Source organism: Amphiprion ocellaris, chromosome 19 (assembly GCF_022539595.1).
Source record: "Amphiprion ocellaris isolate individual 3 ecotype Okinawa chromosome 19, ASM2253959v1, whole genome shotgun sequence".
Taxonomy (NCBI): Eukaryota; Metazoa; Chordata; class Actinopteri; family Pomacentridae; genus Amphiprion; species Amphiprion ocellaris.
In genome coordinates, this window is record NC_072784.1 from 25,777,749 (window position 1) to 25,792,988 (window position 15,240).

The 15,240-nt window shown below is 38.6% G+C and overlaps 2 protein-coding genes across 3 annotated transcripts; both read left to right on the top strand.

Annotated features, from left to right (window-relative positions):
* Nucleotides 1-428: 428 nt before the first annotated feature.
* LOC111565343 (dispanin subfamily A member 2b-like) lies at nucleotides 429-1,509 on the top strand. The gene is made up of 2 exons (XM_023265382.3): nucleotides 429-689; nucleotides 1,146-1,509. The coding sequence occupies exons 1-2, from the start codon at nucleotides 486-488 to the stop codon at nucleotides 1,338-1,340; spliced, it is 399 nt and encodes a 132-aa protein (XP_023121150.2). The 5' UTR covers nucleotides 429-485; the 3' UTR covers nucleotides 1,341-1,509.
* A 5,361-nt stretch (nucleotides 1,510-6,870) lies between these two features.
* On the top strand, nucleotides 6,871-15,163 carry zgc:55558. Of its 2 annotated transcripts, none has more exons than XM_023265358.3 (5): nucleotides 6,871-7,154; nucleotides 7,377-7,506; nucleotides 11,425-11,603; nucleotides 12,070-12,229; nucleotides 13,335-15,163. In XM_023265358.3, exons 2-5 carry the CDS (start codon nucleotides 7,396-7,398, stop codon nucleotides 13,446-13,448), a joined length of 564 nt encoding a protein of 187 aa, XP_023121126.1. In that variant the 5' UTR covers nucleotides 6,871-7,154; nucleotides 7,377-7,395; the 3' UTR covers nucleotides 13,449-15,163. The 2 variants fall into 2 exon arrangements, with proteins under 2 accessions (XP_023121126.1, XP_023121125.1); XM_023265357.3 differs by having other exon boundaries at nucleotides 7,394-7,506.
* Nucleotides 15,164-15,240: the final 77 nt, after the last annotated feature.

The window sequence follows — 15,240 nt, forward strand, 5'->3', positions numbered from 1 at the left end:
ATGATGATCACAGCTCTAAAATAACACCGAATAGGGATTAGAATGACACCAAACATGTTTTTTTTTTAATCTCATATGGTTCCTGAGATAATCATAAGAGGTAGAGGCAGGTGAAGAAGTAAGAAATGTGGAAGCATATGCATGTGAGTGAAAAAAGTGTGCATGAGGTATAAACCCAAGAATAGTTAACCACAGTGCCCAGAGCACTGAGCACGTAGCATGTAACACCTGCCATACACCAATCAGCCACTACATTCAAACCACTGAGATGTCAAGTGATTGACACTGAGACAGTTTCATGAGGCGTGATTCTGAGTGAATGTCAGAAAAAAAATAGGTTATTGCTTTGGCACGATTGGTTTACGCGGAAAAAACTGTCTTCTGTCCAGCCCAACACCCTCAAAAAGGAATTAACATTTGCAGTAACATGTCACTTCAACAGATTTCTGCACATTCCACTTCAAACTGCAGCTGAGCTCAGAGCAATGTACCCTCAAAGTTACCCAAGTGCTTTGGTTCCACTGCAGGGGGTACCGTATGGACAGTCTGAACACCCTGGAATAGTTCAGCACACCACTGTGAACATCATCGCTGAGCCCCCAAAGGACCACATCATCTGGTCCATCTTCAGCTTGTTCTACATGAATTCCTTCTGCCTTGGACTGGCAGCTCTCATCCACTCCATCAAGGTGAGTTTATGCGGGACAGTTTGGATTTTCTTGGACTTTTCATCTCTCATGTCCCAAACTTCTCCAATTGCACATTAAAAAGGAAAAAAAAAAAGAACACCTTATAATATAATCCCTGTCACTTAATTATACATAAACGTCTCTTTGTTACAATTTTTTAAAGACACAAATGTCACTTCTTGCAGTGATAGGATAGAGTTAGTGGGAAAAAATAATGCTTCCAGCAGAAGGCTTTTCCAACAGTTTTGCAAGTCAAGCACTATTCAGAAGAAAGACAGGTGGGCAACAAGAAATATTCAAATTTAACATTTTACATGTTTTTAGACATAAGTGTACAGACTAATGAAACAATTATGAGACAGAGGCTGTATGTTTTCATTGGCAGTGTTAAGTTTCCTTGAGGTTGAAGATAATTATCAATCTACTTCTAAAACTAGTGTTCTTTGGTCATTCCAGGCCAGAGACCGGAAGATGGTTGGAGATCTGCCAGAGGCCCGATGGTATCGTTCCACTGTCCGCTCCCTCAACATCGCTGCCACCGTGGCGACTTGTGTCATCGTCCTTATTTTCATTATTACATTCAGTGTCATTGCTGCACAGGAAAATTATTACTACAGTAGATACAATTCATATGGCTATTACAGACGGTAAATGTCACATTGTGGAAGTGAGGCTTGTAGCTTCTCTAACTTTTTACATCTTTATACTTACATGCTGACACCAAAAAAAGATCTGCATTCCATTGGTGTAACAAGAGACTGAAATGGAACTCATCTATATTTCTCTGGTGACATTTTAACATTTTACCTTATAAATTCTCATTTCCTGTACCTGAGCAATTGTTTTATAAAACAACTTTCTGTGCCAATAAAGGTGTTTGTAGCTGCATACGTGCTGGCTTGATTCTCCACTAATTACAGTGTATTTTACATTTACACCGTGTTTTTCTGAAACTGATGATAAGACTAAAGAACCTCCAGCTAGAGAGAAAATGGTGAGCAGGGTGTGTTCATTTATTTTAACTCTGAAAAGATATTCATGTGCAAAGCTACCTCCCAGTGTCACAGACATCACCACACAAAATAATGTTTCCTAAATCTGAATATATATATGTATTTATTTTAAATACTGGAAGAAAGATTTCTGAGCTGATCTGATTGAGATAACAAAGGCAGGTAGCGCACAGCACATATGAACAAAATAAAAGCCGCAAAACTGAATCACATTTGTGTGTAAGTGTTACGGGGGAAGCTGGAGAACCCAGGCGGAGACAGGTGAATTAAGTCAAGACTTTTATTAAACCAGAAAACTAAAACAATACATAAATGGAGAACTGAACTGGGAGGAAACAAAACTAAACCAAACCACTACTAATAAACACTATGAATTCAAAAACGGAAGATCACTAAACTAAAACTAAGCTAAGGAGGGGTACTTACAAGATGGGGGGAACTGACAACAGAAGGAGCAGGGAAGCAGGCTCAGGAAATCAGGGGCAGACAGAGATGAGACAGGAAAAACAGGCTGGAGACAGAAGTAGGGCTGGTGAGAATCCGGTAGGAGAACTGAGTCCATGTGGGGAAAATCCAGGAGGGGGGAAAATGGAGTCCAAAAGCAGCGTCCAGGTGGGAACGGAGTCCATGAAGGCATGTGAGTCGATGATCCGGCAGGGAGTGAATGAATGAGCAGGGTTTAAATAGTGAACAGGTGATATTGTGGGCAGGTGAGCTGATTACTGCAATGTGAGTCACCTGTAGTAATCAGCTGAGTGTAGACAGGTGAGCAGGGAGAGCAAGACACAGGGACGAGAGAGACAAGAGGGAAAGAGATGACAGAGGGAGCCAAAGAGACAGGTCAAAATAGATGCAGAAAAACAAGGAGGAAGAAAGAAAGAGGGAGAAAGAGGGAGAAGGAACAGGGGCAGGAGCGGAATCATAACAGTAAGTGAGGAATTAACTTGAGTTAGTTGGGCTTTGAACACATTTAGGAATGAACATCTTGTGGTTGCCATCAGCTGAACTAAATCACTCACTGAAATTTGTGACCAATAGGGTCACAGGGAAAATAGTTTCCAGCACATTTTTTAGTTTGTGTTTAGGGGAATTTCTAAATGGGTTTATTATGTTCCTGCCTCAAGCTGATGAATGTGACTGATGAAATCCTGTAACATCCATTGTCCACTTCCTCAACATCGTGTCAATGGTGCTGTGTTGCTCAGTTTATTTCCTCAGTCATATTTGTGATACGTGACGACAGCTACAGATACTGCAGTTACAGATAACCGCTGACTAGTGTGAGGGCACAAAATGTATTTTTCTGTGTTCTTCTGCAAAACAGATACTTGTTTTGTAGGCAGCCATGTGAAGCCATGGGAAACACAGAGCACACTATAACTGTAGTACAGTTGTTTTAATATATACTGCTCTGTATATCATTAAATTGCCACGATTGAATATTACAAGTAAAAATAAAGGCGTCAATCTTAGATAGTGTATCTGTTCCATCAGTCTGTATGTTTGTCAAGTTTGTTAACTAATTATTGCGGTGAGAGCTACTGATTGAGCTAGCAACCAGCCAAGAAATCTAGCGTCAGTTAGCAAGCGAATAGAAATATACAAATCAACGAAATAGACACAAAGACTTTCATACAAGCTGACATAAACAAATATTTTAGCAAAACCAACTACTTATATGTGGCCGTGGTGCACCATTGTAGTGTTGCTGTTCAGGATGCAAGGACATGGTCCAGCTTTGCTAACCTAACCTAATTAAACAAGGATGGGGGGAAACGTTACATACCCTCCAATAGCTCTTAAATGTGGATTCAGACAATACAACTGTACTTTAACACACTAAACAAAATAGTGCTTTATTTAATGTAATTCAATAATAAAACAGTACTCACCGAAAATGTGTCGTAATCCAGTATAACCGCAAAACTCCAGTTGATTTAGGTATAGTTTTTAATAGCGCTTCCGAGAGGCGGCCGAAATAGCGACCTGATTGGATAGAATCAACCAAACAGAACGACCCTGTACAAGTCTGTGATTGGCTGGTTTTGTGGCACATTTGTAACGCTGTGCCAAGTCGAGGAGCGTGAAGGCAGAGCAGAGTGTAGATGTTGAGCGCGTGCGCAGAGCAGAGATCTGCAGGAGAGCAAATGCCAAAACCGAGTGAAAAGCACAATGATTGAGCGTGTATGTGGATAGTTGCAAACACAAAAATATATTCTTTGAGTGCAGAATAGATTTTTGTTTGCTCACATTAAGTTTTTCTTTGCTCAAGGTTTTTTTTCTGTGCTCAAACTTTCACACTGCGCACTCAGGATTGTGATACAAATATAATTCCATAATATTCCTGTTACTACCATGCTAAAGTTATGTTATTATTTTGGTGATTTCTGTACATTAACTAAAGATTTAAACGTAATATTGTAGTTTCTCAAAGTAACAACTAGAGGGCAGTGAAACCTTTAATTCTAAGCTTGGTATGAACATAGACAGTATAATAAAGATGGACATAGCACCTGGCTCCAAAAATGAAGCCTACCTGGAAGTTTCAAAAACTTGCAGTATCACACCGTCCGCAAGGGGCTGGCTCCAAAAAGCTCTGGCTCCTAGACCCCAATTCTACACGGGATAAACTAAAATTCGATGGACTGATATTCTACGGCTCGGGATTTTTTTCGTTAGCTGTTATGGTCAAAATGAGAGATCAGGTGGCCGATCTTAAAATAAATCAATATTGAATTTTGTATAGATGGTTAAAGTTTTGCAAAGCCAGGGGGCGTGGTTACTTGATTGACAGTCTGGTCTGGAATGATTGACAGGTCCTATGGAGGAGGCAGCCAAGACACTCATTCAGTGTAAACTCTGTTCTAGTTTGGATTAACTGTGATCACTGTTGGTTTATTTATCGGTGAAGCAGCAGAACATTTTCCACAGACAGTTTTTCTGCCTGTTGGCTTTTTTTAACCTGTTTTCTACTTTCAGCTGATTCTACCAGCAGACACTGAAAGTACCCTGATAGTTCGGTAAGTGTTTATTTTCTTAACAGTGCCAGTTTTACTGCACTTTAAATGCAACTTTAGAGTCAGATAGAATGTGTACCATGCACTCCAGATGTTGGAGGAGTTTATTTCTGTGTTTATTGACCAGAGACGAAAGTTAGCATAGTAAATATTAGCTTTAATGTTACCGATGCTAACCGAGCTAGCTGCTCAGTCGTAGCCTGATTAAAGCTAAAGTAGCATTAAGCTAATGATGTTTGTGTTGAGTTTCGTGTAAACAGCTGAAGTGTGTTGTGTTAGTGTAACATAGTAGATTTAGTTGATAAAACTGTCATTGGAGACGTTGGTTCACATTAATGTAATGTTTAGAAAACCTACACAGTAAGGTTAAGGTTCTGTGTTGTCAGTAGTCCTGAATATCTGCTGAGTCTCTTTAGTTAAACTAGAGAAAACAGTAAATCTACTCTCTAGTCGTTAACATTGTTTAATGATGGATTCACGTGTTGTAGTACGTATTCCTGCAGTGTAGATTGGAAAAATAAACTCCCAGAGTATGACCAAAGTAATGATGAACACTACAGTTATTTAAGTTACAGCACAGATAAGCTGAAGAATAAAATCCCCCCCCCCCAAAGCTAGAGTGACTACAGGCCTTTCTGTCTTTCAGTGCTTGGAAAACTATATATGACAGAGGAAATCTTTCCAGGGATACTTTAAAATGAACCTCTGCTGTTGATGCTGATACTGTGACGTCTGTCTTCATCTCAGGTGTCTCATATTCACCGTGAGGATCTTCTGAGTGAAGCCAACAGAAGGAAAACCTCACCTGGTTGTGAAGAAGGAGACTGAATGGACGGCATCCTCAGTGAACCACTTCCTGTTTAGCTTTCACTTACAGAAGGTCAGACCAACTGTTTCAGCAGTTTATTATTTTCTGTTCTTAGTATTCACGGGTTCCATTTATCACCTTTAACTTCATCTCTGCTGTTGTAGCATAAATACAATATATAAAGTCCAGGTTATTTATAGCAGATATGCAGCATTAAAACATCAAAGCATTCAGGTCAGGAGCTTCATTATTACCTTTATTGCACATTTAAAATTGCATTATTTAACAATTGTGAACTGTAAATGTGTGAACACATGTAATAAATGGATAAAATAAAGTGTTGCTTACAGTGAGTATAAATACTGAACAGTCACAAAACAAGTTGTATTATGAAGAGTGGAGCTGAATCTGCAGCATTATTGTTATTACTGGAAGGATGAGGAGGACATCAGTGCTGCTCTTCCTCACAGTGATGAAGGAGAGAAGACTCTTCAGACAACCACAGGTGGATGTTCATGTTCTCTGGAGCTCACAGTCCATCAGACCAGATGTTCCAATGATCCAGACCAAGGCTAGAAGGAAAAGACACAATGAGGAAAAGATCTACAAGCTTCTTTCATTCCAACTGCTGGAACATTAAATATCAGAGTGAACACATCAGAATATGAATGTAACACAATAGACTGTTGTGTTTTATGTCCTTTTTATCTTATGGAAATGTTTGTTTTCCTGGTTGAGGCTAAAGACCATTTTACTGCCTTGGATGGACAATAAAGTTTATTCTGTTTTATTCTAATGCATTATTAGCATTAACATGCGCTCCACACAGTTATCTGACCATACACTGTTGTATGAACAGAAGCTGTTAACAGTCTGAACCAAAGAACAGAGATATTAACTCAGAACTGAACTTTTCTTCATTCACTGAACTGAGAGATCAATGTTCATCAGTAACAGAGTTCTGTGGAGGAACATTAATGTAGATTCATTTCTAACGTCTGATCATTAAAGAACTGCACTTCGAGCCAGCAGTTATAGATCTGTTATGATTGATTAGCTGTTTGGAAACTGTTAATATTACAGGTGAAATTAGTACTTCAATAGAATGAATAGTTCATCTGCTTCTGAAGCTGAGAAGAACCATTTGTAAGGGAAGGAAAACTGCCAGAGAAGCCACGCCCAACTAAGGCAATGCCTGCTTATGATTAGACAGATTTTCCAATTATGGGCGGAAGTCGCTAAACAAAAACGCCGCTGGGATTGGACTAGTAGGACGTCTGTCAAAATATCGTCGTTTCATTGGCTGTTTGAGCAGTGGCTTAACGTGAAAACGCTCTGCTTCCAATGAATCACAATGGAGACTAAGTAGGAACTCGAACGACTTCGGTCTTTTCATTTATTTACACTATAAAGTTATATTTTTGCCAGTATTCTCGCAAATCTGTAGCTGATATTTGAACTCGTAATTCTTAGTCAGAAGAAGAAGTCGCTGACTGATCCCGAAGTGTTTCTACAAGTGTTTTGGAGAAGGAAATCGTCTCCGGCTAACGTTATGTAGCACGCTAATCTCATTTATCCACTCGTAAACTCCGCCACCATTTCACAGTATTATAAATTCTACCCACAGGTAAGACAGTTTTAACAGCCTTTACCTCCAGTACTCGTTTATATAGATACAGAAGCAATAAGTTGGAGTTTACTAACATATAAAAACAAGTAACGGATAAATCTGGGTCAGTGTCTTCGCCATGTCAGGTTTAGGGAGGAGAGGACAAACTGGTGTTTCAGTTTATGTTCACCTGATATTTGGTTGTTCTGCTGTAAATTAAATCACGTTTTCTGATAACAGCGTCCACCTGTTGGCAGGTATGACCGAGTACAAACTTGTGGTGGTCGGGGCAGGAGGCGTGGGGAAGAGCGCCCTCACCATCCAGCTCATCCAGAACCACTTTGTGGATGAATACGATCCAACCATCGAGGTGACACCAAAAACACACATCTAGACTTTTACACAACACTGAAGGCTGAATTTCACGTGAATGTGGGTTTTAAGGATTCCAAAATGACCCTGCAAAGTCACATTTGTTATGATGACATTGTCATTAAACATACAGTTTAGCAATATTCTTCTTCAAAAGCATCAATTTCAAAAGGAATTTTCTTTTCATAACCTTGTGTTAACAAATGTGTCAGGAAGAAAACATCTGCAATCCAGTGGGCCTGAGGTGAAGATCATTTTAAATTTTGCTCAAAGAACCTTCACATTCTGTAGTGGAGGAAAAAAGGAAGCCACAAATGTGGTAAATCAAGAATAACAAAATAAAACAAAAAAAAAAAAATCTAAAATATAGCAGTGTTGTAAGACTAATTGGAGCTGCCAATACCTCATAATTCAGAGTCCAGCAGTGTGGTCTGTTCACCAAACAGAAAAAGCTGCTGTTTGAGCCTTTAGTCATTTAGGATCCTTCAGTAAAACGACTCACCGGTAACTCTGCTGCCATTAAAGCTCTTAAAGTTAATTTTTCATTCCATTGTTATCACTGACAACAAATGAAAACATCTGATGACCAAAAATGTTCAAATACATGCTGTTGCTATTTAATTGTTGTTAGCATTTACATGGTGTTCTGCCTTATTAATAACTTTACACCACATATTTTCAGTGTTCCATAAGGCGATAGGAGGTGTCTGGAGGAGAGACTGAAGGTCTCAGGATTGTTGGATCTGATATCCAGCTGCTTTGGTTTCACTTCTAACTGGTCTGAAAGTCCCTCATATCTTTGTTTACTAACAGAACTTGGTGTTTTCACTGGAAGGAAAGAAAAATAGCTGAGTTAGATTCTCTGTTCTCCTGACAGTACATCTGTTTTTAAATATATTGTTGAAGTTAGGTGCATTTTTTAAAGGGGCTGCGCAGTGACTTGGTGGTTAGCACTGTTGCCTTGCAGCTAGAAGATCCCTGGTTTGTGTCCCAGCCTTCCCAGGATCTTTCTGTATGGAGTTTCCATGTTCTCCCTGCTGGGTTTTGTCCAGATTTCCAGCGTCCTCCCATAGTCCAAAAACATGCTGCGGTTAATTGGTGATTCTAAATTGTCTGTAAGTGTAAATGTGAGTGTGGTTGTTTGTTTCTCTTTGTAGCCTTGTGATAGACTGTTACCTGTACAGGTGAGGAGTACACATTTACAAAAATGGCCAAGATTCTCCTAATTCTAGCTTCTTAAATTCACAAACTCAATAACTTTGGGTTGTGGGCAACATGAGACACTTGAAGATGTTATTTTGGAGTTTGAGACACTCCAACATTCTTTTGAATCACTTTTAAACAACACCTACTAAACTACAAGTACTCCTTTCTAATTTCAAGACACATTAGTGCACCCTTGATTACATTGATGGATTGGGTGTTAGTTTAATTATCCACAAGTTTTTATGTACTGTTTAACCACAAAATGTGGTTTGTTTTCATAATTTTCATCTGCTTTCATTCTCATTGTAGCATCTCAACCAAGGTTGATGAATTGTGAAAATATGTCTGCAAAACACTGTATTTTGGGTTAATATATTTTTACTTTTGGTTTTGGTATAATCCAGATTTTTTACCTAATTTTTCAGTTATCACAAAACGGGAACAGGAAGTATGAGAGACAAACTTCCCTTTAATAGTGAATGTGACCTTATATTTCGACTGTTGTCACTGGAAGGCCTCAGTTCTGTATGCAAACCTATAGTTTATGGCAGAGGTGTCAAACATACAGCCTGCCTGGCAGAGGGTCTAATGACTTTGCAAAGTGTAAAAATTTCAGAAACGACATTAACTGCAATGTTTCAATAAAAGTAAGTGCTATTTTCATCTTGTCCCTTGCACTGCCACAACTTTTATGTATTTTTTACGTATATTTTACACATTTCTAAGGCAGGGGGACAACTTAACGATCTTCCTTAATTGTTCCCACTTTAGTTTGTATGGTGTGGTGGGTCAGTTCAGGTGGTCTGGATTACTACATAGATGTGGAAATTAATATAAATTTAAAATAAATTCTAGATCTTGACAAGTAGTGTTGATCATAAAGTAAAATACTGTAATGTTCAGCTACACATACCTGTGACTGAATGTTTTGTGCCTTTGCAGACACACTGTGATCTGTAAGTTGTGATGTGTAAATGATAAAATAAGGCACAATACTGTTGAAACTGCACTTATTTTTCTTAAGAAAATTCAGGCTGTTCATAGTATTTTGTAAAAAGATAGTTCATTAAATGTGAACATTATCAGAATGCACTTTTTTGTGCTAAAACAAGGGAAACATTTTAAGTTGTCATTATTTATAGGTTATTATGCTTTGATTTTACTGGTCTGGCCCACTTGAGATCAAATTAGGCTATATGGCCCCTGAATTACAATGAGTTGGACACCCCTGGTTTATGACAATAAATAACTCTGATAGACACTTGCTCTTTGTGGCTTTACTTTATGTAGAATTTTCACATCAGATCAAACAACTAATCGATTAATCACGAAAATCATCAACAGACTAATCAGAATTGAAAATAACAGTTAGTTACATGTTGAGCAAATGTTTCACCAATGTATTCTTGGTGTCCAACAAGTCCATGTGGGCTTTTTTTATGTTCATGACAATAAATAACGTAAGAAGAAGTAGCAATTTAAAATGTAGGTTGACATTTTTATTGCAACATATATATTTTTTTTATCTAAAAAGTAGAGGTCAACCGATACGGGATTTTCAAAAGCCGATACCGATTTTTTTAAAAAATTTTCGGCCGATATCTAAAGCCGATTGTAGAAGCCGATTTTTAAGGCCGATATCCTTTTTTTTTTTTTTTTTTTTTAAAAGCACATCAATTACAAAAGGCAAATTAAACACTAAAAGTATATACATGTATATATTACAAATTAAATACACTAGTAGAACATTTATTGAACACAAAAAGTGAAAAAGTACAATAACATTAAAAAAATGCTTAAAGTTTACAAAAAATACAATTAAAAAGTAACCTGAAAGTGCAATTGCTTGTTCAAGTATAAAAGATAAACATGATCACAAAATAAAAACTGTAACAAATGCTAATTAAATTATATAACGTAGTGCAGTTAAACATTGCAAATCTTTAGATAAACCACAAAATAAAACACAAAAGTTTAATATGAAATTGGCATCAACGGTAATCGCGGCAGCTGCCTGTACGGGTGCCTGATCACAAATCGGCTTTTTATTTGTAATATTGAAAAAAGTCCATATATCGGCCCAAAATATCAGCCGGCCGATGTATCGGTCGACCTCTACTAAAAAGGAATTGAAGAAATTCATCAGTGCAGACTGGGTTTTTAATTGAGTGAGAAATATTCATTTTGCAGCAGAATTACAAAGCAGAATTATTCTTACTGATGCACGGCTATTTAAGACACTTAATGTGTCACTGGCTGAGGTGGAGCAATCTCATTTAATTTCATTTTCTGCTGCTGCTCATCACAGATCATATATTCTTTGTCTAAAATCTTTATGTGCACAGGAAAAAGCAGTTTTAGCTGTCAAGCTATAATTATAAGTGTCATATAATTGTCACTAATGGATATAAATTACTCTGCTAACTCTGCTGTATCTCCTGTTTCTCCCCACACTCACAAAAAACTGGTTGTAAATCTCTTTCCAGTCTTTGTTAAACACGTCAAGCTGCAAGTTTTCTCTAATTCCGTAGTTGCTTAAAATATTTAGGTTTCAGCAAGTTCATCACAATCCTTCCTTTCATCAAGGGCCTGTTGCTACATGATGCAGCAGTGTGACAAGAAAACAAACCTGGGAACCGTTATGATGCAATGCATTCTTGGCAGCTGTGTTTGGTTCTGCATGTGTGATCATATTGATGCTGTGTTGCAGGATTCGTACAGAAAACAGGTAGTGATTGATGGAGAGACGTGTCTCTTGGACATCCTGGACACTGCAGGTCAGGAGGAGTACAGCGCCATGCGGGACCAGTACATGAGGACGGGAGAGGGCTTCCTCTGTGTGTTTGCCATCAACAATACAAAGTCCTTTGAGGATGTTCACCTTTACAGGTACAAGTTGGCTCACATTTACACATCTGCACAGCCGGAGGAGTAAGTTAAATCAGTCCTGTGACTGACTTGGTAGTTGTGTGCAGGTTTAGACAGTCTAGTATTGCAAAGGTTATTTCGTGATTAGTAAGAACTGCACTCTATTATCTTTAACACACATCTACAGATACACGGAGTGTGGTTATGTTTTATCGGCCGTTTGTGCATTTCGCAACTGATCCACTTACATAAAGCAATGAGTGTTGCAAAGACGGCTTCCAAGTGCTGCCTCCTTTACAGCAAATCTGACTAAAATTCTTCTGTCTACAGCTTTTATGCTCCTCAGAGCTCAGTTCTTGTCTGACCTTTTGAATAATTTGAATGTAAACATGGCCTCTTCCAGGTGATGCTGCAGATCCAGACTGGTGACTGCAACCCGCTGTCAGATGCAGTCTCAAAGGTTTTTCTGCATGTGTCTTCTCCTCAGAGAGCAGATCAACAGGGTGAAGGACAGTGACAGTGTTCCCATGGTGCTGGTGGGGAACAAGAGCGACCTGAGCACCCGCACGGTGGAGACCCGACAGGCGCAGGAGCTGGCACGAAGCTTCGGAGTGCCATTTGTCGAGACTTCTGCCAAAACCAGACAGGTATGTTGGAAGGACAGTCAGTGATGTTGTCTTTTTTTTTGTTTGTTTTGCCTTTGGTCTGAGTCCTTTAATATTTAGTGTCTGCTGATATCACTGTCCTCAATGATACACACTACAGGTATTGTAGATTAGCTGTAGTACCTGGTTGCACTTGCCAGGTGATGCGTCTTACTGATAAATCTTTTAGCAACTACAGAAGGCAGGCACTTCTGTGTTGGCAAGCAGAGAGCTTTTTAAGGACTCAGCTACTAAACAAGCACCATGACAAGTCTTCAGTGGGGCATCCAGCCAGCGGACATGTTGTAAATCAGGTCCAGATCAATTAGGACAGTATTCCTTTGTCCTATAAAAGAACTGCTTCCACAGCCTGTATCGGTTGTCTGTGGGTTACCATGATCAGTAGAAAGTGTGCTGAATTTACACCATCAATTATTACTCCGCCAAGGAACAGCGGAGTTATGTGACTATCAGCGTACGTTTATTTTATTTCGTCTCTCTGTTCACAACATTACTCAAAAACGGACTGACGGATTTGGATGAAATTTTCAGGGAAGTTCAGAAATGACACAAGGACCAAGTGATGAGATTTTGGCTGTGATGCGGCTTATAGTCTAGATCCATGGATGTGTTAAAGATTTCTCTATCATTGCAAGATAGCGGCACAGCGTCACTGTAACTATGATTACAAGTGAACACTACGTTAGCTGATTGCAATCGTACTGCAAATCCACCGCTGTGGACATATCAGGACTTTTCTGTCAGAAATGATACAAGGAACAACTGATTAAATCGTGGGAGTGTTTCCAAGTCCCATCTATTCCCGTCGCATGTATAGGTCACGCGATTCGGTATCCATACATAACGTATGCATGCAAAACACACGCCTCTGCTCAGCGCAAGCTCATTTTGTTTGTGGGTGCATATATATTAAATGGCCACATTCTGTTTTGCCGTGATTTCTGCCACAGATTTTTTTCAAGATTTCAGCCGTCGGAAATGATACGACTGAGCAGCCTTGGTGAAGTGCTGTACTCTGAGCGCTTTTCTTGTTCAGTTATTGAATGATATTGTGACAGACAGTTCAACCTTTTTGTGTCTGTCACAGGGTGTAGAAGAAGCTTTCTATTCACTGGTGCGTGAGATCAGGAGATACAAGGAGACCAACCGCAGCAACAAGAAGAGCAAGAAGAACCCTCAGAGACGTTGCACAATACTATAGCAAACCACACACACAGCAGCATCCTCCAGAGCACTTGTTTCACACACACTGCCCGTCTCCTGTCACCATGGAGACGTCCACAACAGCACCGGACGGGAAAGCAGACGTGGCAAGATCACTTTTTATTTCTGAGACTGTTTCCATTTGCAGTTTGCCACAAGTTTCATCCATGTGCAGTGTCTATGTAACGCTGTGAATTTCAGGGTTTTCCAGGCTCAAACTGGGTGACTACAAATGGCAGTAAAGACTGTGTTACGTTATTTGGCAAATCTAATCTTTTTTCTGTTATTTCTGATCATTTGATAAAAAGAAATGTCTATTATGCTTCAGTGAACAAAATCTCTCAACAAAACTGGTTAAAACTTTTTTTTGTAATTTTATTTTTAGTTATCATTTTGACTGGTGATTTTTGAACGTCACTCTAAAATTTATTGAGGATGCTTAAAACCCTGATTTTTTTATTTATTTTTTTTTAAATTTGGTTTTAACTACCAAACAACAAAGAAAAGTTTTTTTCACTGTTTTTTTTTTTAGTCAGAATTTGTGCAAACATATTTTTCCCGTTATAATTTTGACTGTAAATTGTGTTACCATTGTTTTCAACTCCTGTTTCAGAGATTCTCATCAGCTGATTATTTTTGGAAGTTTTTTTGGTGACAGGCATTTATTCGACTTTCCTAGAAGAATGTCCAAATAACTTCAATATTTTTTTTTTCATTTCTTGATAAGATTGGCCAAAACAAAGGTTTAGAAACATGTCTTCCCCTTGTGTTTTCTTTGATACGTAGGTGTAGCCACTGGGGCTCGGAAAACAGCAATATCCGCTTTTTCATCATACTCACAAAGATGACGTAAATGAAAATGCTGCCATAGTGTAGGATCACCACAGAAACAATAGCTCAAGGCTGTGTTCCAGACTCCTGGGTGCACTTTATTCTTTTCTTATTATGTGTTTGTCATAGAAGTTAGAATTATCTAGTGCCACTTCAAAAGTTTACTCAGGAATATGGTGTTTTCTGAGGCGCTGATTTGTAACAGGATGAGCCATTCATCATTTCACACCTTCATCAACTTATTGTTTGAAGCGTTGGCTCTGCTGTAGGTCCCTCAGTCACACTGTATTACGAAGTCCACTTTTAATGCATTTTTTTTGTCCAGTTCCAGTGTTTGATGGTTGTAGTTATAAGTCCAAGCGCTGTTTTACACCACAGCTTGTAGTTGGTGGAAAACATCCATGTGGTACAACATTTAAACCACTGTTTAACTTGGCGAGAAACCTCCAGAGTTCAGGCACATAACTGTTGTGTTATCTGATCATACTTGATGCTGGACGGTAAGGATGTTAACAAGGCAACAAGTTTTTACAGCAGTGCTCGACTTCTTCTATAATTACTGTTAAAATGTAATGAATTGTTAATTTTCTATTTTTGTAAACTGCAAACATTATCCCCCAATTTTAAAACCCAACCACTGCATTAATAAAATGTTTTCTGTAATAAATTACTGAAATTACATTAAGTTCAATGATCAGTTGAGTGGGATTCTTACTGTGCTACGGTATTAACCAGCAGCTGTATCATCATCTGGACTTAGTGTAATACCATTGTTGAATATGGAGTTATTCCATTTGATATGAACAAGTCTCACTGACAGCTATGTAAAATCTGCAATGCATTCTGCTGTAATGAACAAGTAAACAACATTTTTAGCTTTTACATCTTGTCTGTTTTGTTTATCCAAGGTGAATCTTTACTAATACATTAAAAAAGTAATGGAGGACATGATTAAAGAC